The following is a 24,858-nucleotide window of genomic DNA, read 5'->3' as shown; positions in this document are numbered from 1 at the left end:
GGTAATGCCTTGGTCCCTTTGTAAATAAAAATACTCTACCCCCGATTCAGCAATCACTCCACACATAATTGTATTAAACCTGTTAAATATTTACGATCCACTGAAAAATAAATCATAAACATTTCCCTCAATTGGGACTGACCAGACGCAGGTTTCCAAAGTCGAATGGCCCCAAATTTCTCGTTATCAAAACCAATCCAATTCGTGGTTCTCACAGAAAGTTGGAAGTGTTCGTGGCTATCTCTATCTCCATTCTACACTACTCTCCCCGGTGCGATGTCGGATGGCGGATGCCCTTTCACCTCATTAGCCGCCCATGTTGCACTCTTGATTGTATTTTTTGAACTACTGACCCAGTTCGAGGCTCCTATTTCTCGTAGCCTAATCTTGTAGATTCTACCCCATTTAAAATAGCTCGATCAGTACTTCTAGCTTAGTTGAGCCATGTTGAACCCAAGGGCGGTCCCAATGGGGGGAGGGTCAGGGGGGTCGTGGCCCCACCCCAAAAATATTTTTAGTATAGATAAAGTATTATACCAAGGGAACTTTTTTATTGCAAATCGTTCTACCAAATTCATTTTAGTCTTTACACTTGTGGCAAACGAAAGGATTAATTACAAACTCTAACCTAAAACTCGGGATCGTTCGAGTCCGACTATTTATTGTACGTTATGAAAAGTAGGGAAGATCGGCAGACGACGGACGCTTTCAGCCCATCGAAGTATATAACATTCGATGTTTCAGCCATACGGCAACGGCAGTGTCCGATGCTGGCGTTCGACGTTCGGACGCATTCTTCTTCTTGTTTAATTTTCGGCATTTAATGTTATAATTCATTTTAACCTAGATGATGAAAACTTGAATTAGGTATTGGATAAAGAAAAGAAGTTGTATCAATAGTCAAAGCTTGAAAGGTAGTCGTGGATCTCTTCAAATACACGTAGCAAATAACACTTTCCATGTTCACCTGCCATAATTTCAACCATTTGTCGTACTTTAAACTCTGTGTTTACGATTGCCGCTTTGACACTTAGCCAATTGACTGGAAAATTGGTTTAATGTTAATGATACTTACGGATTTGTTTAGATAAAATACCAGGTCTTATGGTAAACCATCAAGATAATTTAATATCCATTACATTACATTCACAAGAACATCCAATTTGACGTATTACGTTTCGAAAATAAAAGGGGAGGGGACGATAAAATGACTAACTTTAGGACTCACTAAAGCGCGAATTCCGGGGTCAGCCAACAATGATAGTGAAAAAGGATTGTGGATTACCACCTACGACTAATTTGTATACAGATACATTTTTTACATGGCAGGCAAGTTCCAGATGTAGGTAATTCCAATAAGTTTACAAGTATTTGCATTAAATACCAAGCAGAATAAATTTCTCGTTTAAATTAAGGAAACTGCAAACTATATTGAAGATATTTTGGAGTTCGCCAATTGTAAACCAGAGCTCCTGCAATCGATTGGACTGTCTGCAGTTCACCAAAGATTTGAAACTCGCGCGTGCTAAATGAAGGCGCACCTAGCTGTAGCTGCACGATTTTATTCTGAAATAAATGGAAATAGTTATTGGTAAAAAAGGGGCTTTTCTTAGACGAGTAACATATTTTGATTTTAATATGTGATACTTCCGATTTTTGCCATATTTAAGATTAATCTGTATATATTTGTCACTGTTGGAATGACCAAGGACAGTGTTGGGTCCAGTTTCGAACCATCGAACCGGCCATCTTTTGATTGCAAGCCAAGCACTACAACCTCTCAGACACCTAGCAATAAACATATTGAAATACCACAATGTAAGCAACAATAAGTTTAAACATACCTTATGGATACTGCAATTACATTTTTCATCCATTGTATCATGTCTGGCTACTTTTGAGTACTACGTACTACGTCGAATAATTGTTTTTCCTTTTATCTGAGGGCGAGTTTTGCAGTGTTTACTTTGATCATTGTAGATTATGACCAACAATAGATTATTGTTTCATTTGTTCTATAAGGCAGTGTGTTTCATATAACAATATTACAATCGTATATCGAATTATGAAAACTATAAGTTCCCCTCTATAGCACACTAGCTGTGTGCCCGTAGTAGTCAGTTGAATGTGACAAAAATCACACAATATTGGGTTTTTGGACATTTGTAATTTTATTTCTTAAGTAGGTAAGCCATATATTCTATGGAAAAGTACTGGTATCAAGGATCGCCGTAGAAAAGGTTGTTAGATGAATAAATAGGTAGGCGTACGTACCCAAGAGATGGGCTATGGGCCTATTTGCTGTAAGGTCCAGCGATTGCATTAGACACACGGTGAGTAGAAACAGAAAGTGACACATTGGAAAAGCGAGTTTAGCATGATCCGTAAACCTCTGTTACAATAACACTGCAGTTGTAATTTTTTACTTTACACTTTCCACAATCGCCATTGAAGCGCCGTCAATGAGTGGAAACCTTGTTTGTAAGGTATTGGCGAAAATCATTAAGTGTCCTAGCCCTATACGACACTGATTCAAGGTCTTTTTTCTGGTAATCAAAGCTCAAGAACAATTTTATACACAAAGAATTTCTGGTTCCTGACCTGGATGATGCCTACTGCAGTTATTTAATTTCATTTACGGTTACTGTTGGATACTGTTTAATGAAATGGCGACTATACGTACGTAGTAGGTATTTTAAGTCAAGTATGAATGGAGATGAGTGTAGGATGAGTGGCGCGATCTTGTAGTCTTACACTATATTGCACTTGCGATTAATTAAATATCCGTTATGTAAGAAAAACATTTTTAATCTCACTTGGTTGGGATTTGCTTTCAAAACGTGATTCGAAATGGTTGCGGTATTTGTAAACAACATTTTGTAAACATACAAAAAAAACAACATGACAGCTACAAAAAAATAATCTTGATCCGAACAGCTGTGCGTTAAGGTAAACGCACCAGTAGCTGACAGTATAAGAAACTATACGCACTTAATAATCCGTGGTTTTGAATAAATAGGAACTAAAGAGATATTACGGATTTTATGTGATTATAAATTTAGTGTAGTTTTCAAATTTGTCATACCAAAAGGGTTTTTTAAATATATTTTATAACATTTTTAAACTTAATTCAACCTTTGTACTTGTTCCAGTGGCTGAAAGTGAAAAAAGTGCTTGTACCAGTCAGTAGCTGACTGTCAGTTGCCCCAGTAGTTGACACTGGAACTATAAATGTACTATATAGTATATAGAGTGCATATACTATACTGCATATACATATACTTATGTTCATAGCTGCTAAACCTAAGGGTTTTATAATTTATAAGACGAATAGAATCTAACTTAATAATTAAATTATAAAATCATGTAAAATGTTATTAAGAAAATTTATTTTACATATTTTAAAATAAAAATATTTACATTATAAAATATGCATATATTATATATATATTTTTTTAAATATAAATTTATGAGATAATTTGGCTTATTAATTAAAAAATTAAAATGTGTGAAATAGCATGGAAATTTTGATGGGTAAAACCAATTTAATATTGTGCAAGTAGCAAATATCCACTGTCAGCTAGTGGAACTTGTATGGCTTTGTGTACCAAAGCCTGACATTGATATAATTTTAAATCCAAAACCCCTAACACCCCAATTTTATCATGAAATTGTCAACAAAGGTATAATTGATAAAAATAATGAGCCTAATCATTGATACTATTTCAGAAATTTAGTGAAATGACAAAAAACCAAACTTATCTTCTTAACATTTTCAATAAGGGAATCGACTAAATGTGATGTGTACAGACAGGGTCGCTTTCAAACCACCACCATTCAGCGAGTATGGGCTAAATTTCACTGATATGTTTGTAAACAAATCAAGAATAAACATATGTTCTTCTAACAATGCAATCATGTGTACATATTTTTAAGAGACCACATTATAACGTAAAGAAACTCAAACTGTCAGCTTCTGGAGCACTGTCAGCTACTGGTGCATTTACCTTATTTCATAGACGATTATGTGATGAATTTGAATTGATGTGTAAATTTGACAAAAAATCGCACAAAACTGAATTTTTTTACGTCCGTAATTTTATTTACAAAGTAGTGAGGCTATATTTTAATCGCTAAAGACACTCTCGCCAATCCAGTGAATACACTAAAATGACTTGGATCTTGATAGGTAGGCCTACTCTTGTTTTTACGGAGAAGATTGCGTTAAATGCCACCTAGAGTGTTACAGACAGACAGAAAGACAGAAAGACAGACAGACAGACAGACAGACAGAAATAGATATAAGACTCGTTTCTGCTTCTTTAATGTATAAAACGTAAAAATTATCCTAAAAATATATAATTCTGAGCAATATACAGACAAAACTCTAATTTTATTTGTATAGATAAAACAATTTATTATTATTTTTGTCTTAGTCTAACACATTTAAAATGTTAGAGCTATCATTGTCAGAAAAAACAATAGTTTTTAGAAAAAAATAATACTAGGGTAGTAATTAATTAATTAAACCTTTATTAATAAAAATCAAGATAATGAAGCTAGTACTAGGGTTCAAATATAGTACTGAAAGTTAGCCGCCCTCCCCCACCGAGGTCCCATGGTGTAATGGTTAGCACTCTGGACTCTGAATCCAGCGATCCGAGTTCAAATCTCGGTGGGACCTTAAACTTTTTGTCAACGCTTTCTGCATGAAACCACTTTATATTACTTAATTTTAAATTAATTAATAAACGAATATCCAAGTACGATGGGGAATACGATTTTTACAATAAATAGAAACTTAGAAAGCTCATAGGTACACAATGGGGTAATAGAGATGAAATTTATTTATTAATTTTGCCAGTGGCAAGAACTAGAAGATTGAATTATTCGTTACCTTTTTTGCTAGCCTTTGCCCTTGTTTCCTTAAATTTATTTCACCACGGTGTGTGGCATCTTCAGGTAGAGGTTCTATTATATTTACATAATATAATATATAGCAGTTACCCGGCGCGCGCGTTGCTGCGCTACAACTATTGTTAGCAATTTGTTCTCTACGATGGTGTCCTACTATTTGCCACCAGTGTCGTTTGCCACCAGTGTCATTTGCCACCAGTAGGGTCAGTTCCTGGAATTCCCGCCGTGGCCGTCATAACCATGTAGATGTACTTATAATTTTTTGGATATTAAATAAATGTTTATAACTCCAGTTACAACTGTGAATTGTGAAAATTAATTTTACCATCTTGTTCGGCAAAAGAAAACGCACATTTTGAGTCCAAAATCACATAATCGCAAGTTAAACAGTATAGGCCTATCTATGTTAAGGTATTTTAAGCTATTTGAATATTCCTTACATGGCCTAAGATTAGATAAATAATACAAAAATAACATTTGGCGCAGTATACAACGCATCAATGAGATTAAATCCCATTAAAATACTTGAAAAGACGCAGTTTCAGTGTTTAGTATTCTGCGAATATACAGGGTGAAGAACTTAAATGTACCACCTTTGCAATCTCAGAAACTATTCGATTTAGAGAAAACATTATATGGGGAATTTCAACTACTATCTTATGACATTAAAAAATATGAATTCTCTTCCTTTAAAGTCTGATATTTTCAATATTTAACTTAAAAATTTCTTATCGGACACCTTGTATTTTATGACGATTTTAGACTGTAATTTTAAAAATGTTTTCAGTTTAATTTTTTCTATAAAGCTACGTAAAGGAGTTACAACGTGTACAATTTAGAATAAAGTAGCTTTTGGTTACATTCATCATGATATAGCTCCTAAACGAGTAAGTTTGGAGAAAAAGTGCAAAGAATAAATTATAAATGTTTTAAAATTACATATACATTCTAAAAAGATCATAAAATATATTGAAATTATTCCTTTGAGACGTTAGGTTCATGTAACAGTTATGGGATAAACAACAGACCTAAAAACGAAGTTCTTAGGTTGAAGTTCTTTGGAAAGAATCCTTCATGTCGGGATTATGTTGTGTAAAATTCTGCCTGATAACTTCTTAAAATTAAGCAACTAAAAACATTTATGTTAACCAAGTCCGTCTATCGTCTAAATTAATTTGTTGATTGAATGTGGTTTTATTTAGTACGTTATTAGTTTACATTTTTATTTAGCCGCTTTAGATATAGTTTGTATTAAAGATTAATTTAACTGTGATGTCATTCTTGTGAAATATGCACCTACTTATATATAATTCAACATTGAAAATGTTTGTACAACTAAATCTAGAGTTCTACTGGACCGATTTATTAATTAGTGGGTCATTGGAAAGCTTAATTCATGTAGATTTGCAAATAATTATGAACGTTTTAAGCGAATAAATAAATAAATAAATTAGACTAACACTTTGCAAAACTTGGTGAGAACAGCACTAACTATGTTGTAACACACTACAAAACCACAGATGGGAATGAGCGTTTCCGTCATGTATTTCCCTACTCCTAGAGAGAGTGTTGGAATTGTTACCATAAAAATGTTGCAAGAGTGTGAATTATAGGTACTCCTTGGTCCATCGGCCGGTGCCTAGAGGGGTGATGACCCACGGACTAGGGTTGGGGCTGATGACTCACCCAGCCAGGTATAAAGTGGTGGCTAATGACACAAATCCTAGAGTGGTGGCAAATGACACTGGTGGCAAATAACACATATTCCTCTACGATAAATAATAAAAATGTATACCGAAAACAAAAATAGAATATTTATTTTACTTAATTGCCAATGGATAAACAATGTTTTTTGTTTTTTCATTAGGTGTATAAATATATAAGTTTTTAGGCGTACCTACCACCACGTGAGCACGCAACATACAGCTGTCCGTGTGAAAAGCATGCATTATTTTCTAAATTTAAACCGGTGATAGTCAGGGAGTGCCCTTGTGCCCTATAATGGCCGGATTGCGAAAGCAAGACGCAAAGGAAATTGTAGTAGCTTGAATTCAAAGGGTAATTCGAATGAAATCATCGGTTTTCTTGGGATTAAGACTATTTCTCCTTACTGATTATTGTTGCTTCGATCAAGTTTGGTGTCATTTTTGAACTATAAAAAATAGAACTATAGGACCAGGGACTGATTTACTTTTTCGTTTTGAGGTCACTAGAGACCAAAAACAACATCCGTTCAAATTCATATATAAAATACAGTATATATATGAGTCCGTTAGCGCGATAACTCGAGCAAAAATCATCCGATTTTGATGAAATTTGGTACAAACGTGTTAACCTACGTTTATTCGAACGAGTTCGCGAACCAGCATGATCGGACTATGGGAACAGGGGTTTATGGGGGAATGGGGCAAAAATAGGGTTTTCTCATTTTTGACCCTAAAAACATAAAATTTAGCATTTTCATTCCAAACCATTTTGTAGAGATAAAAAAAACAAATAATTTAGTATATTGAAGCGTTATTATGCGCCTATTGGTTACGGAGAAAATTCAAAAAATTGTAAATTTAAAACTCCAATGTTATTCTTATGGAAAATAAGTAAACTGTTGTGTTTTTCTTGTTTATGATCATATTTTGAAAATGCATTCATTTCATACTAAACTATTAACATTTTACAAAAACACCTTTTTACCCACCCTGTTGCAGCAAACCTAACTCGTCAAACTAATGTTATTTAAATAAGGAATAAATGTGATATTTATAAGGAGACATTTTAGTGTAAATCCAATCAGGCAAATGGAAATTCGCTTAGTCTGCAGGTTTGCTGCGGCGGGGGTATAATTACAGTTGATGGGTTAATGAATGGCAAATTGGGAGGCATTTGAATACCTGAAATAGCACGCACGATTATTATTCACTTAATAATTTATATTATTGTGTAGGTATAGAACAAAATATAAAAATATTAATAATAAAATAAGCAGTTACCTTGTTCAATATCCTTTGGTGCTGTTTGATGACGACCGGTTTCGTGACGACAATCACATCATCAGGTCAATCCTCGTAGAACGATTCGTTAATACATTAAGTTTTTACGGAACACAAGACGAAAACACATTGTATTTACAAGATATTTACACACAGAAACCATCGCGATGCGTGCACGCTTATGTCGAGCCGGCCGCGACTGGAGTTCCGTCGAAGGTCAAGGTATAAGCGTAAGTATAAGACATAAGCGTGCACGCATCGCGATGGTTTCTGTGTGTAAATATCTTGTAAATACAATGTGTTTTCGTCTTGTGTTCCGTAAAAACTTTATGTATTAACGAATCGTTCTACGAGGATTGACCTGATGATGTGATTGTCGTCACGAAACCGGTCGTCATCAAACAGCACCAAAGGATATTGAACAAGGTAACTGCTTATTTTATTATTAAAATTTTCAATATCCAGTAGTAGGAAAATGAACTCTGATAAAAATATTAAGCCATTGCCATTCTTTTGGCGAATTTCCCATAGGGAATAAGCTTTTACCGTAGTACTCATGGTGAGACCAGGGCCCGGGACCAATTTACTTTCTCGTTTTGAGGTCCCTAAAGGCCAAAAACAACATCCCTTCAAATATGTGTGATATATATTATGTGTCCATTAGCACGATAACTTGAGCAAAAATGATCCGATTTTGATGAAATTTGTAAAGTGTACACCTACATTTATTCGAACGAGTTCGCGAACCAACCCAGGATGATCGGACTGGAAACGGGGTTTTATGGGATAAACAAATTGGCTTTCCCATTTTTGACCCATAAAACATAAAATTTCGCAATTTCTTTTTCAAACCATAGGCCTATTATTTAGAAAATGAATACAGTATTCAGAATACTTTTCACATGGACAGCTGCTGTTATGTTATGTTGCGTACTCACGTGGTTGGTAGCCTAGTGACTTGGGCTTGGGCCACAGAAAACATACTACTATAACCACTTGGTTATAGAAGAATGTTTTCTGTGCTTGGGCGGGCGCACACTGATCCAGCATTTAACCTGAAGCTAAATTTGCACAACGATTTGCTTGAAGCGTTTTGTTTCTTTGCTTCTCCAGTGTGCGGGAGGTTCAAGCATGGTTCAGCTTTTGGTTTCAAGCAAAAATAAGTATTATTTGTACTGGTCCTTTGCAGTATTGTTTTAACATTGTCAGGATCATTTAATAAAGTCACGGACAGTTGGGAATAGTTTCAAACCATCAAAAAGCAACTGACTTTTTCAGGATCGAACGGCAGTCTTCTGATTACTATGCAAGCATACAATATACAACACAAAAAGTAGCTTTTACAGCTCAAAACTAATGCATTCCTTTTTTCCAGGCTATAAACGCTATCCCAGCATGACAACCTCCAACTGCAAACTCATCTTCCACGCCACGAAGTCTACGACTCCAACAACTCAGAGGTGGCTTCATCAGTGATCACCATACATCGTAGATGTTCACTACAGATGAATACACAACATGTGCCTACTTAGACTCTATTACAAAGTGTTCAAGAAACCGAAGCAGGGAAGATGTTAATACCCGTGAGAGAATGGAAAGTGTGTGTTCATTGGACGCTGTTTTTCAATAAGCAATTATTTTTATTATTATTAGTGAATCTTTTGTTTACTCAAGTAAACGCCAACAGACCACCAAAGTTTTTGATTGACGGGCAAACGGAAATCGTCCTGAGGTTGAAGGAAGGCTCAGACACCCCTGCTGGTAAGTTTTTATATTTTTATCGAAATGATGTAAAAGGTTGTGATAATCATGAGTTATTAGCAAATAATTAAATATAAACTTATTAGCAAATAATTAAATATAAACTAGTGTACCTGTTGCTCGAAATCGAGCAATTGTAAAGTACCGGTATTATACATAAGTTATTTTAAAACTACAGTAATAACAGTCATAATTTTCGATGAGTTTAAAAGACCCGACAAAATGCTTATGTAACTAATTGAAATACTCGCACTATTTAATAGCGCTTTGAAATAATAAACGCTTCTTGTAAAAATATTTTTGCACTTTTTGGACTCGGCCTAATTTTTTAGTGTTTTCTACAAATGTTTCCCGACTTAAAAGCTGTTGCCAGTAAATATTTCTTGCATGTATTTATTTGATCTGACTTGACGTAGGCTTACTTTACCACTGTGACAACTGATAACATGATGTGTATATTCTTCAATGTTTTTTTTTCTTACAAAATAAGTTGCTTAGCATAACTGGCAAAAATGATGATTGTGTACCTGGATTCCTTACTGTGAGACCAGGTCTCTCCTCTACTCTTCTCATACGCATAGATTTCCTATTAATTGTCTCATCCTCCTGTTTTCAAAATTTCTCCTTTAAACTTAAGAAATTGTCTGTTCTTCCAACAAAACTGATTGACTGTTTAGATTTGTCTATAACCTCCTAAATATTACAAACATCAATATTTACTCCCAAAAAACTGGTGAGTTTAATTTTATATACAGCTGTTTTTGTTTTTAAATTTGTTTTCAATGTAATTCTTATGCGGGAAAATGTGACCTTTGAGAGCGTCTCGTGCCCTTAAGGGTAAGAGTTTTAAAATTCTAAAACCTTTATGCAAAACTACGAATTGAGACGAATTATTTGACACCTCAAACGTTAAAATCGGTCCAGAAATAAAGGAGGAGTTTTGTTCACAAAAAACAGCCCTCACGTATTAATATAAGAGATAATACATTTGTTTGAAAACTAGTATTTTTGTATAATAGTTGCAGCTGTGACAATAGTAGATAAATGCACTCTAATTCCCAGGAAATAAACTACAGTATAAACTACAATTGAAAAGTATTATAAACAAAAAAAGTACTACTGTATTATAGTTAAGGGTAGATTTAAAGATTTAGGTAGATTTAAAGACATAATATAATTTTGATACTTATGTTTGGTAAATTTCATATTTTAAATCGTAGCCTCTGCCCCTTTTTAGTAACTTTGTTTTCGTAATGATTTAACTTTCCTTCTCCCTGGAATATTTCCTAGATTGGTTGCCAGGAAGTTTAAAACTAGGTGGTACCCCTTTTCATGAAGAATTTTAAATTAGGGTTAAACACACTCTGTTCAAATTCATCCGCCTACCCCAGACTGTGTGACGCAAAACTCTGGGGGGGATAAACAGGTACAGTATTCACCAAAGTCACCCTATTAAAACGGCTGACCCCTGTTAAAAAATAGAACCAGTCACACTCAAATTTCTTCCCCGGAGTACTCAGAAGGATCCGAGAAAAAATCCAGGGGTCGATACGAAGTTGTCACGGAATGTTTATAGCTGCAGACTTAAAGAGTTTATACTAAAGTTTCATAAAAATATCTCTAAGGTAAGGGCTTTTGAGTTAGTTATAAATATAAAAAAATACAAAATGGCGGATTATGACTAAACTAAGCAGAAATCGGAAAAAGTTATTCTACAATTTCGACTTATTTTTGCATGTAGAATCTGAATAATAGCCCGCTACGCTTTACTGAAACAATCTGTATTGATAGTTAGATAATCTTGTCTTGATGCATCAAGTAAGTATACACAAGCTTGAAGTTTGAGTTTGAAGTAAAATCCTCTGATTCCAGTTCGGTCTACGGTAGTTTAAGGATTTATAGTCAATGGTAGTACCATTTGGTGGTAGTACAACAAAAGGTACGGTCGAGGCTTACGCGCGCTCAAGCGGCGAACTTAAGTACTATAAGGGCCGGCGCGCACTATCCCGACCACGACCACGACCACGACTCCGACTGGTCGGATACGACCAGTTTTATAATAGGAATAAATGGAACAGCGCGCACTGGTCGACTGGTCGGACCCTGGTCGGGCCCTGGTCGCACGACCAAAATTTTCCAGTTTGGTCGGGCCCGACCCGCTGGTCGTTGCAGCCAAAAATACCACACAATGTAATGGGACGACGCGCACTACCCCCGACTTGCCTCCGACCCGACCAGTACACCACTCAACCCCCAGTATTCCTAGATCAATCAAACGGTAAGCACTAGTTTTTTGCGCCGGTCTGTGAAGTGACTCATTTGATAAAATGTCGCAGGATTTTGACACTTTTGAAACCTGTCTTCATATTGACGTAGCTCTTCATAAAATGTTGCAAAATGCCCTTTCAGACCTAACAGTTAACATTGGATATACCCAGTATAGTGTCTTCTTCCGCTTAACGTTACTTACAATACAAATGCACCATAACAACTACTTCTTCAACAATCATCTTGACACTGAAGTTTGTAAAACATTCGTTGCCTTGGTCGGGTCGTGGTCGGATCGTGCTCTGGTCGCATGGTGAATGACAACCACTGGTCGGGCGTTTGGTCGTGGTCGTGGTCGTGGTCGGGATAGTGCGCGCCCGGCCTAAGCTAAACAGCTGATCGAAAATTCACTTGTTGAGCGATGAGCCGGTTCTAGTTTCGTCTGTCGTCTGTCAACAAACAAACAAACACCAGTTTGCCAGTTTGGGTTACGTCTAGTCTAGCAACTACGACTTAAGCTTGAAGGTTATGAAACTATGAAAACAATATTACATTGCGTACTCAAGGCGTGCGTACTTACCTAAAACTGAAGGTAGGTAATTTGTGTAATTGTGCTGGAACCTGTAAACGGAACATAGCCTATACTGAGTTTGGGGTTATGTTGATGTTGTGTTGCCATCGGCGTTAATATTGGTAAAATCGGTCGGTTTAGCTTTATTTGATGAATTGGCGTGCTATTACTGATAAATATGTCGTGTGAGTGTGCGTAGGCTATGTACTTCACTGTGATTAAAACTTGGCCTACGTTCTTCGGCCCATATATTGGATATAAATACCCTATCGGTATAAAGCACATCAAACACAGCTTATCGTTGGCATTCTAACTTAACATAACTATACTGTAGTAATTTTTTCCATTTCTTGAAAACAAAATCCTGCAAGTGACTTCCTTGCCCTACTTGACATTCCTTTTTAGTCACTTGAAAACTCCATCAAATACTCCTCCATAATTTCTTCAGGAATAACCTTAGTTTTTGGACAATTCTTATCTATGGTTCAAGCAAATCTGTGGGACGACTTTGAAAAGCCTCGAACTTCAAGTAGGTAGCTTATTAGAATAACCCCTCGATCCCCCCCCCCCCAAAAATAGCCAATATAAAGCTTTCAACAACAAAAGCTTCCTGGCAAATCCCTTTGGACTTTGAGTTACTGTGACTCACACTCTTTCAACATTTGCTGGTGTACAATGAGTTTTGCGGCACCCAAAGCAAAAGGTTTCTTTTAAAGTTTTAAGCTGTTATCCTAAATAATTTTACCCAGTTAACCATTGTTTTCCAATCTGGAACAGCGCCATGTTTACCAAGAGGATGGAATGTGGTCCAAACAATCTCTGGGTTTTTGCACAAGAATCACTATTTTAAATATAGCCACATCAAAATCTCAGTAGTGTTAATAGCCTCAGGCATAATGTTTACTAAAATGGGATGGTTTAATTGATGTTATAAGCACAGCTGTTCATTCATTGTTGCTTTACTTATAGTGTGACGACGAAAGAAAATTAGGGTGCTCTCACTGCCTCACTTTGTATATAGTAAATGCACTCTTAGGCAACATTCATAAAGTAGGTACTGAAATTATTTTACCAAATAAATTGTAAAAAGTATGATGACTAACAAATATTACTGTCCTCTTTTTAATGCTTGTCATTGTGAGGTGGAACATGTTAATCCTTCCTCAAAACAAAAGTGTTACATATCTTTAAAAAGGCTTGAATCTAAGATGTGAAAAATGAAAACATTTTATTTTTAGTAAAATTCTCTTTTGAACCATTAAGCTGCTCATATTTTGTAGTGTATTAAGCCCATTCCCCATCACTTTAATTTGAGAAAGATCCACCAAAATTCTTCCCCAACACAAGATATTTGGAAACAGACTTCCACTAAACTTATTTAGTATCAAATTATTTATAGAATTAGTATTTCTTGGATTGGATGTGATTAAAACCGAATTCCACCAAAGATCAAAATATGTTACATTCTGTTTCTTATTTTCAAAACTATATAGCCTACTCTAACAAGATATTATTTGTTAATCATCGCGGTAGAGTTGGGACTGGTCCAGAAATTTGATGTAGGCTAATTAAATTATTCCGATTAACAGAGTGTGATATTACTTTTCAGGTAGTTTAATATACAGACTGAGAGGTGTGGACCCAGATGGAGATACACTGACTTTTGGAGTGAGAGAGCAGATTGGTCATGATATCCTGCGTATCGAGGGTGTTGGAGTCAATGAAGCTAATGTATATCTCAAGAAGGAGCTGGACAGAGAGGTGAATATGTCTCATGAGAAGATCCTTTTAGGGATTGTCATACTCAAACTCAATTGGCTGATGGTAAATTTTAAAGCCATTTCTCTTTGATGGCTTTGGACCAGCTGCAGCCAATGTTAACTCAATGAGATTATAAATAGAAATAGTTAATAAAATTTTCAACCAGGATGTGATTGAGCCATGCGAACAAGCTCATCTTGAAAATGAACAAGCATTTGACATAAAACCACATTAGGACAAGACGACGTCTGTCGGGCCAGCTAGTAGTTAATAAAACAAGCCTGTCATAGAGTATGATACATTGAAGTTTTTTTCTCCATAGGTTTTTTTCGGTTGTTCGTAAAGTAACAGGGGCAAGATGTTATAGCTTGCAATAAGTTGGTATTTAGTCTGGCATGATTATAAAGTTGATTCATAAGAAAGAAGGTTGTTGTATTTAACAAAAATAAGTAGGTAGTATCATAGACTAACCAACACAAGTAGACTTCTCATCCCATTGTAAATTTTGAAGCTCGTTTTTCATGTCTAGTTCATGTACGCCACACTGGGCGCTAGAGTCAACGAAATTTTGTTTATATTATTTTAGGGTTAATTTTTTGATTTGTGCTTTACTGTTTGGTTAAATAACTACGGGACAATTTATTGTTTATGATTAGATCGTATTATTTGGTTAAACGAGGTTTTAAATGACTGTATTAACGGGAAATAAATTGTAAACAAAACACGACCTCTAACATAAACCGTACAGAACTAACAATAAAATTGTCTTCAGCTGTTCCATTAGGATGAGAAATCTACTAAGGGAGTAGGCATATGTTTTAAATTATCTATGGTAGTATAAATCACCACACCCTGTTGGTGGCTCCAATTCATATATATGATGTCTTGTTCTATCTATGTCCAAAGATAAGACATATTCGGTAAGAATGATGTAAATACAGATGAGCATATAATTAAAATCAATTAAACCATACCTGAGGTGGCAGGAGGAGATTTTAAACAGTGAGAACTCTTACATCAAAACTACTGGATACCAAAATATCTTCAAAACTTAAAAAAAAAAACTATTTTTTATTTTTTTAAATTAGAGTGGTTATGTTTACATACGCTTATGCAAGCTCAATATAAAATCAAATATAACTCAAAATAACTAACTTACTAAAACTTTAAATCTCCATTAACTGTGATGTCATACCATGGCAAGTCATAGGATCGCATACAATTCTGGATCCCTTAATTTAAGGAAGTTACTCAGGCAAGTTGGGTTATGCAATCGCATAAAATTAACCTCTTAATGAAATGAAGCACTCACTTGATGTTACACGAGCCATAAAAAGTAGGTTGTGACCGTATGACATTAGCCAGGTTTTCCACATCCCTGGTTATGAGTGTGTGCGCTGCTAAAACAATTCACACGCCAGTCGCACTACTGTCAACATATTCTTTGTTTCAAAATCTTTTTCTTACATAATTTTTATTATTTTTTTGAGTACAAGGATCTTGGTATAAAAAAAGTGCTTGATTAGCATATGATATGTGTTGTGCTATATTAAAAGATGTCTTCAAATACAACTCAAAGTATTTGCAAACTTATATGTACAGTTGTTATATTGAAGGATATTTGTATGGAGCCTGATGGACATTTCGCCATTTATGTGCACACCTATATGTAGCAAAAAATAAAATTAAAAAAAAAATTGTTGGAAGAGCCACTTACTCAGTGTGCTACGCTCTAAATTTTATTTCTTACTTTTGTTACTATGAAAGTAGGTATGAAATAAAAATACCCCCGCCGCAGCAAACCTGCAGACTAAGCGAAATTCCATTTCCCTGAATGGATTTACACTAAAATGTCTCCTTAAAAATATCACATTTATTCCCTATTTAAATAGAATCAGTTTTACACATACTTAGGTTTGCTGCAACAGGGAGGGTAAAAGTGTTTTTTATGTAAAATGTTAATAGTTAGTAAAAAATAAAAACATTTTCCAAATTTCAGCAAAATATGTTTATAAACAAGCAAACTACAACAGTTTACTTATTCTCCATAAGAATAACATGGGAATTTTAAATCTACAATTTTTTGAAATTTTCTCCGTAACCATTAGGCACATTATAACGCTTCAATATACTAAATAATTTGTTTTTTTAAGCTCTACAAAATAGTTTAGAAAGAAATTGCAAAATTTTTTGTTTTTTGGGTCAAAAATGGGAAAAACCCATACCCCATAAAAGTCCCCATAAACCCCCGTTCCCATGGTCCGATCATGCTGGTTCGCGAACTCGTTCAAATAAACGTAGGTTTACACGTTTGTACCAAATTTCATCAAAATCGGATCATTTTTGCTCAAGATGAATATATGAATTTGCATATATGAATTTGAACGGATGGTGTTTTTGGCCTCTAGGGACCTCAAAACGAAAAAAAAATCGGTCCCGGGTCCAGGTCTTACCGTGAGTACTACGGTAATAGCTTATTCCCTATATGGGAAATTCACTAAAAACATAAAATATGCTATATTATTTTGTACAATTAGTTGTCTTTTCAGTTTGGCTTGTTTTAAAAGTTGGAAGTTTGACAGATCAGTACTTTACACCGGTGCAATCTATCCAGGGCCAAATATATATTTTTAAAACTGTACACAACTTTTTACATGGGAATGGGAAGTGAACTTCTGTCATTAGTAAAAAATAACATATTATATTATTATAAATTTAATAGTTTAACAAATCTAGAATGTCTAATAACTTTTAGTGAAGATTAAACTCGACTACTTCTCACATCTGTATCACCTCAGGTGCGGGATGAGTACGCGCTGGTGTTGACACTGACAGACGGCCATCTTGGTGAGGGCAACTTCATCACCCAGAGTCTGCTGTTGCTGGTGGAGGATGTCAATGACAACGAGCCAATCTTCCGACCGTACCAGAGCTCCCTGGTGGTGCGGGAGGACAGCGGCCCTGGGATACTTACCACCGTCGAGGCCACTGATCTGGACGAGGGGCCGTACGGACAGGTGTGCCAACTTAAGTTGTTTAGCCATGATTCTGATATCAGAGAATTTTTGCTGCGGTAAAATGAATACAATTTAAGGTTTTGCCGAATTGGTCAGTACCTAAGGTGTAGTCACACACATTATTGCCTTACACTATGTGTGTTTTTAATTGATTAATTAATCATTTTTAGGGGGTGTGGGTTTACGGTAGAGGGTGCCAAAAAACAAAACAAACATCGTGTAGAGACATGGCATCAAAGATAGCAATCACTACATACAGTAGAACCCCTCATATCCGGCCTTGGTTTTACCGGTCCTCTGTTTATCCGGCCCCTTCCAGGAAGCCAATATCAATTTTTTTTCTCAGCTTACAGACGTTTAGAAGTAAGCACTAGGCTTTGTGACTGCTCAAGTCATAACATAAATAGTTCTCATTATTTATCTGTTTGTTTATACATTTATTTGCTGAGTCACTATACTCAGTTGAGCTAGTAGACCTAACCTCTTATCAGTTGGTTGATTATTTCCAAAGTGGGGTTAGTACTGTACAGTACGAGTACATTAATTCTGGTATTTCACAAATTGGTTAAGAATGTTGAGTAGAAATGCATGTACCATTTTAGTGCTAATGATCTTTACATACAAATTATTGTCATTTTTACCTCCATTTAATAGGTTTTGTTACATGGAATCATAATATTTACATTCATTACTTAATGACTTTAACCTACAAACACTTTTTTCTTTTTACAAACATGTTTATTTTTCTAAAAATGATCCCAGAACAGAATTAAATGATACTTTTGATTGCATATATTGATTACCTATTATTATTAGGTATGAATTGTCATTTTCCCTAGGTTGGTTTATCCGGCCAAATCGTTATCCGGTCAGGGACTTGGTCCCGTGGTGGCCGGATATGAGGAGTTCTACTGTAATTATAGTTATGAGGTGGGGATGTATTGCAGTTGTATTTAAATCCAAATATGAATGCAAGATGATTTTTAGATGCCCTATGTAGTTTTTCTACCTACTAAGATTAGCTATTTATTTAGCCAGGGCCATTTATTGAAATTTCACTGATAAAGGACAGCTGGGCCCAGTTTTAAACAATAAACACCCTTTTATTGACAACCAAGCATGTTTGAATGCAGTTGTAAATTAAAGATTAAGCATGATATGAACAAGGAGTGTACGTATGTTACGAATTGAATTGAATTAGACTGGCTGTTATTTTTTAGCTATGACCATGAAGAATTTATCAATAGCGGTTTTTCATCGATAGTTTATTTTTTATCATTAGTTGATCATTATAACAATGATCAACGACAGTGTGACCATTTTTAAGTAATTGTAAAAAGTGTCTGATCATTTTCATGATTTATCTGGTGATGTACTACAGTATATTGTCTAATTTTATTGACAAGCACTACAACCATGCAGATTTGTTATACATGATTCCCTGTGTATACAACTTTTAAATATTAGGCCTTATTGTTATTTAAAAAGAAGAAAAAACTACAGCTTTGCTAACCAGTAATGTAAAATTAAAATACCTCAACAAAATCCTGTATTAAAAGTTTTTTTACTACAATCTTTACAAATATTTTGTAATCTTTATTGGAAACTTTCTTGCAGGTTGTATATAGCCTTCAGGAGTTAGACGGTGAGAATGATTTATTCTCTGTTTCAACTGTAAATGGAAAAGGAGTCATTCGGCTTGTGGGCCGATTGGATTATGAAAGAAAGTTCCTTTATCAGCTTAGAGTTCTAGCGATGGATAGATCAAACAATGAAAGGGTAAGAGTAATTTGTATGCACAGCTTCAGTATTTGCTTTAAACACTTATTTTTAACAGAGTTTAAACCATGAACAAGTTTTGTAGATGGTGTTTGTAACGATTCCACTGTTTTCGTTCCTCTCAAATTATCATGAGAAGTTTTTGGTAAAGATGATGGATAGCCTTAGGCCAGGGGTTTTAAAGACCAAGTTATTTTGGTTAATGGTTAATTTGACCTTTTGTGAATATTATAGTGTGTTAAAAAAGTGAAGGTGCGTTTTTGCATTGTTTTTTGTTGTGTTTAAAATATTGCTTTTATTTTTTCAATATAATTTTGAAAATTTCAATGTTTTCATTATCTATCTTTAACTTAAAAAGAAAAAACTTTAAGGCGTTTAAATATGAAACAGTATCCGAGATTTCATGACATTTACAGATAAATACTGCAACAGCGGCCATCTTGGTGAAGGTACAGGACGTGGAAGATCAGCCTCCAGAGTTTGTGGTTGTCTCTCCTGTGACGAGAGTGAGTGAGGACGCTCCTGTAGGAACATCTGTATTGCAAGGTAAAGTGTTTATTTTATAACAGAAATTCGTTGTTTTTAAGTTTTCATGGGCTTGGAGAGTTCAAGTTCATTAAAGATTATTGACACATTTTTCCATCTCTGACTGATTTTTTCAGAAGTTTCACAATGTTCTGCAATTGGGAATCCATCCAGGAATGTTATTTAGAGCATTACTGTATTCTAGACATTTTCCATCAGTGATAAGCAAAACAAAAGTTTCAGGGTGTTCTGGGACCCAAAATATAACCACGTCTTCAAGGTGAGAATAAACAGAACATGACAAGATTAGAGCAAGATTTGAACAAGATAGTCCAGGACCTGACTAGGGTTCTGTGTGCATGTCGTGTATAGAGAATTTTGCTTTTGCATTTCAATATAGGTGTCTTAGGAAGTGTTTTCCACTCGGGTGTCAAGTTCGCACCTGGTACGTTTTCGAGCTATGACGTCATCAAAATGGCGGCCATTGAATTTTTTAAATTGTATATTTCGCAAACTATTTGTCTGATCGGAATGAATTTTTTTTTTTGAAAGATAATTTTAAATGCTACCTGTTTTACATTTACACATTTGTTGTATGTTTAGTACATTCTTCGTAATTTTGCAAAAACCTGTATTTTTAAATATTTTTGAGTTATTTTTGTTTGTAACGTTTTATTGATATAATTTATCAAAAACCACAAATGAAAAAAGTTGTAGAACGTTTAAAAATCTTTACAAAAATACCAAATTCGATATGTTTTACTCAAAAGATTACGTCAAGAAACTAGATAAATCTCATAAAAACACCAATTTTGGCGCAAAAACGCCTATTAGTCCGGCATCTAGGGCAGTTCACAAGTCTTATAAAGACAGTTTCGCCATTCAATGTTGATGTATTTGTCTAAATAAGTGTTTTCAACTCGGGTGTCACGTCTGCACCCACTGCAGTTTCCGGTTATGACGTCATTAAAATGGCGGAAAGGGCTATATTAAAAATAACGATATTTTACATACCATGTATCGGATCGGAATAAACTTTTTTTGTTTGAAAGATAAGTTTACATGCTATCTTTCTTACATTCCCACTTTTGTTTTATGTTTAGTACATTTTTCGTAATTTTGCAAAAACTTATATTTTTAAACATTTTTGTGTTATTTTTGTCGATAACGTTTTATTGATACAATATATCAGAAATAACTTAAAGACAAAGTTGTAGCACGTTAAAAGAGCTTTACAAAAATACCAAATTCGATATGCTTTACTCAAAATATCACGTCAAGAAACTAGAAAATCGTACAAAACAACCTAATTTTGCACTAAAACGCATATAAATCCGACATCGATGGCTGTGTACGAGTCATATATAGACAGTTTTACCATTCAATGTTGATGTATGTTTCTAAAGAAGTGTTTTTAACTTGGGTGTCACGTCTGGACCCACTGCAGTTTCCGGTTATGGTGTCTTTAAAATTGCTACATTTGCTACGATTTTGCCAGCTATTTTACTTAAAATAAGACCATTACCCTCTTTTATGCAAATAAAAGCACAACAAATCAATGTAATTAGTCCATAGGAATGTTTCCACTATATACGTTCCCCCGGTGCAGCAATCCTGTCGACTAAGCGAATTTCCATTTGCCTGGATTGATTTTCAATTAATCTATTAAATTAACATTGTTTGAGTTGTTAATTTAATGTTAATTTAATAGATTAATTGAAAATCAATCCAGGCAAATGGAAATTCGCTTAGTCGACAGGATTGCTGCACCGGGGGTATTTATATAGTGGAAACATTCCTATGGACTAATTACATTGATTTGTTGTGCTTTTATTTGCATAAAAGAGGGTAATGGTCTTATTTTAAGTAAAATAGCTGGCGAAATCGTAACATGTAGCAATTTTAAAGACATCATAACCGGAAACTGCAGTGGGTCCAGACGTGACACCCGAGTTAAAAACACTTCTTTAGACACATATATCAACATGGAATGGTAAAACTGTCTATATATGACTCGTACACAGCCATCGATGTCGGATTTATATGCGTTTTTGCGCAAAATTAGGTTGTTTTGTACGATTTTCTAGTTTCTTGACGTGATCTTTTGAGTAAAGCATATCGAAATTGGTATTTTTGTAAAGCTCTTTTAACGTGCTACAAATTTCTGATATATTGTATCAATAAAACGTTATCAACAAAAAAAACACAAAAATGTTTAACACGTTCGCTACTGCAATAGTACGAAATTTTCTATTCACATGGACCAGCGACGCACATATGCGACGGCCGGTTTCCATCCATAGACTGCCGTCGCATATATGCGACGGCTAGTCACATTAAAATAGACTGCCGACGCATATTTGCGTCGGGGTTCTAATGTTATTAAAATGCTTATATCTTTGTAGTGGTCTATTTAAAGGCACTGAACTCCCTGCAGTGGTCTACAGAGATGTCTGACGCACAACTGCGTCGCTTGGTCTGTGGATATGATGATTGGTGACGTCATATAATAGTTGGAAAAACTGGTCTTTACTTTTCTGCATCACTGTATGTATGCAGTATGTATGCTGCATTATCCTATGTAGCTTTTATATTTGTTCAGTTATAAACTGTTCTTGAATAATCTGTTTATTTTTTTACTTACTTTCACCTTAAAACACAAAAAAATGAACCGTCGCATATATGCGTCGTTTAGTCTATTTCAAGAAAACTATGATAATTTTCACTATTGTCTTCGCTGTAGACCGGGCGTCGCAAATATGCGACATTACTAAAGGTTATAAAAAATACAAAAAAACAAGAATAATTTATTTACAAACACGATTGTAGCGTATTACAATGTAAATGATCACTGTTTTACAGGTTTTCGCCCGTGGTCTGTGTGTACTGTTATCCAAGCGACAGACGGTCTATGTGTAAAATTCAAATGTATACCTCGGTCTGTGGCAATGACCGCGGCGTCGCATATATGCGACGCTCAGTAGCAAACGTGTTAAAAATATAGGTTTTTGCAAAATTACGAAAAATGTACTAAACATAAAACAAAATTGCGAATGTAAGAAAGATAGCATGTAAACTTATCTTTCAAACAAAAAAAGTTTATTCCGATCCGATACATGGTATGTAAAATATCGTTATTTTTAATATAGCCCTTTCCGCCATTTTAATGACGTCATAACCGGAAACTGTAGTGGGTGCAGACGTGACACCCGAGTTGAAAACACTTATTTAGACACATACATCAACATTGAATGGTGAAACTGTCTTTATAAGACTTGCGAACTGCCCTAAATGCCGGAGTAATAGGCGTTTTTGCGCCAAAATTGGTGTTTTTATGAGATTTATCTAGTTTATTGACGTAATCTTTTGAGTAAAACATATCGAATTTGGTATTTTTATAAAGATTTTTAAACGTTCTACAACTTTTATCATTGGTGGTTTTTGATAAATTGTATCAATAAAACGTTACAAACAAAAATAACTCAAAAATATTAAAAAAATACAGGTTTTTGCAAAATTACGAAGAATGTACTAAACATACAACAAATGTGTAAATATAAAACAGGTAGCATTTAAAATTATCTTTCAAACAAAAAAAAATTCATTCCGATCCGACAAATAGTTTGCGAAATATACGATTTAAAAAAATCAATGGCTGCCATTTTTATGACGTCATAGCTCGAAAACGTACCAGGTGCGAACTTGACACCCGAGTGGAAAACACTTCCTAAGACACCTATATTGAAATGCAAAAGCAAAATTCTCTATACACGACATGCACACAGAACCCTAGTCAGGTCCAGGACTAAGACCCTGAATCTGGGAGCACACTAGCTGAAAATAACAAATCCTTAAAGGGGTCCAAAACAATTTAATTATTTTAATTTTGTTTTTTATGTCAAAATGAATTAAATATGAGCGTTACACCTTAGAATAAATATCGATTGAATAATATCAGCTGGTTTTTTTCTCAAATAGTTTTTTAAAATGTGGATAGTTAAAGACAGTTGGGTCCGGTTCTAAATCAAAGTTGCCAATCCCCCCAAGGTCAAGGGCACAAGTCCCACCTTTCTCTCCCCCCCCCAAAAAAAAACCACATGCTGTATTACCACACCAAATCAAAAATTCCAAGTATTTTCTAAAGTAAAAAAATATAAACACCAGGTTAACAGAATGTTTATTAGGAACATTCGTTTTCCAATACAAAAATTATAAGGACAATGAAATATTCATGATAGATAGCTGATAGATAGACATCATCACCACTTCCCATGATCAAGGCAATATATTTACATCCCTATACGATGGCATCACCATCATCTCTTGTGTTAAACATAAGGTCAATACAGAATTTTTACTAGGAACATCCGTTTTGCTCACTATAGCAGATTCGGGGGGGGGGGGGGGTGGGGCGGTCTTTTCATCCGATTAAGAAAAAAATGTTAAGCCACAAACATACAAACACAAGACCAGTTAGCCTCTACACGAATAAAGGAAATAGAACTATTTTTCTCCTGATGCCCTCTCCGAGAATTCAGTTTTCTATCTGAAAGCATTATAAAGTTGTCATGAAAATAATCTGCGACTGTGGCAATGTTTTAACATTCACTCACGGTTATGAAAATATCCACTCCCGTAATCTCAGAAGTATCTTGACATTGCCCCAAAAACGGGGAGACCTTGACACCCTTTCCTCTGTGGTCGCAAAGACACCATCATCACCTCTTATGATCTCAGATCTTGGCAATATTGACATTACTCCATGGCTGTGAAGACGAAGACATCATCAGCTCCTCCTATGATCGCGGCAATATCTTAACATCCTATATCCACATGTTTGCAAAGGCAATCACCATTGTCTTGACATTCAGTTTGATGCGAGGAACAAATTTTAATTATGAATAGCCAAAATTATGTTGCAACAGTTAATAAGGTGTAAAAATAAAACAAATAACAAAAAAATTAAGGTTTTTTTTAAAATTACTTAATAGATTATTAATATCAATATATCTAAAATAAAATCCCACCTAAAATCCCCCAACAATTCCAGTGCATAATCATCATACGAAAATCCCTTCTGGGAATCCCTGTTCTATCTACAATGTCAAAAAGTTTGACCAACAAGTAGATACAATTTTCGTTTAGATTAAGGAGTGCTTCTATAATTATGATTGTAAAAATCTTAAGTACAATTTACTTTCTTAATTTGTTATAAAATTAAAATTGAAATCTTCCCTTAACAAAACTAAATCAACAGTACTTAGCTATTGAA

The 24,858-nt window shown here is 34.9% G+C and overlaps 1 protein-coding gene and 1 non-coding gene across 3 annotated transcripts in view; both read left to right on the top strand.

Annotated features, from left to right (window-relative positions):
* The window catches only part of LOC128990960 (cadherin-23-like), a 164,377-nt gene that overhangs the window by 97,657 nt on the left and 41,862 nt on the right, over positions 1 to 24,858 (top strand). For both annotated transcript variants that reach the window (XR_008490576.1, XM_054413637.1), the window contains exons 4-8: positions 9,280 to 9,665; positions 14,114 to 14,265; positions 17,064 to 17,282; positions 18,900 to 19,061; positions 19,478 to 19,607. Coding sequence is in view for 1 of the 2 variants with exons in the window: in XM_054413637.1 (XP_054269612.1) it covers positions 9,476 to 9,665; positions 14,114 to 14,265; positions 17,064 to 17,282; positions 18,900 to 19,061; positions 19,478 to 19,607 (853 nt within the window). In the remaining variant the exon portion in view is untranslated. The remainder of the gene's footprint in view (positions 1 to 9,279; positions 9,666 to 14,113; positions 14,266 to 17,063; positions 17,283 to 18,899; positions 19,062 to 19,477; positions 19,608 to 24,858) is intronic.
* Positions 4,613 to 4,684, top strand: Trnaq-cug (transfer RNA glutamine (anticodon CUG)). Its single transcript has one exon. It is a non-coding gene; the product is annotated as a tRNA-Gln (tRNA).

The sequence above is a fragment of the Macrosteles quadrilineatus genome, unplaced genomic scaffold (assembly GCF_028750875.1).
Source record: "Macrosteles quadrilineatus isolate MER2022 unplaced genomic scaffold, UCM_ALF_1.0 Scaffold_3__2_contigs__length_128488019, whole genome shotgun sequence".
Taxonomy (NCBI): domain Eukaryota; kingdom Metazoa; phylum Arthropoda; class Insecta; order Hemiptera; family Cicadellidae; genus Macrosteles; species Macrosteles quadrilineatus.
The sequence above is the reverse complement of the archived record's forward strand: the minus strand, read 5'-3'. Positions and strand labels throughout refer to the sequence as shown.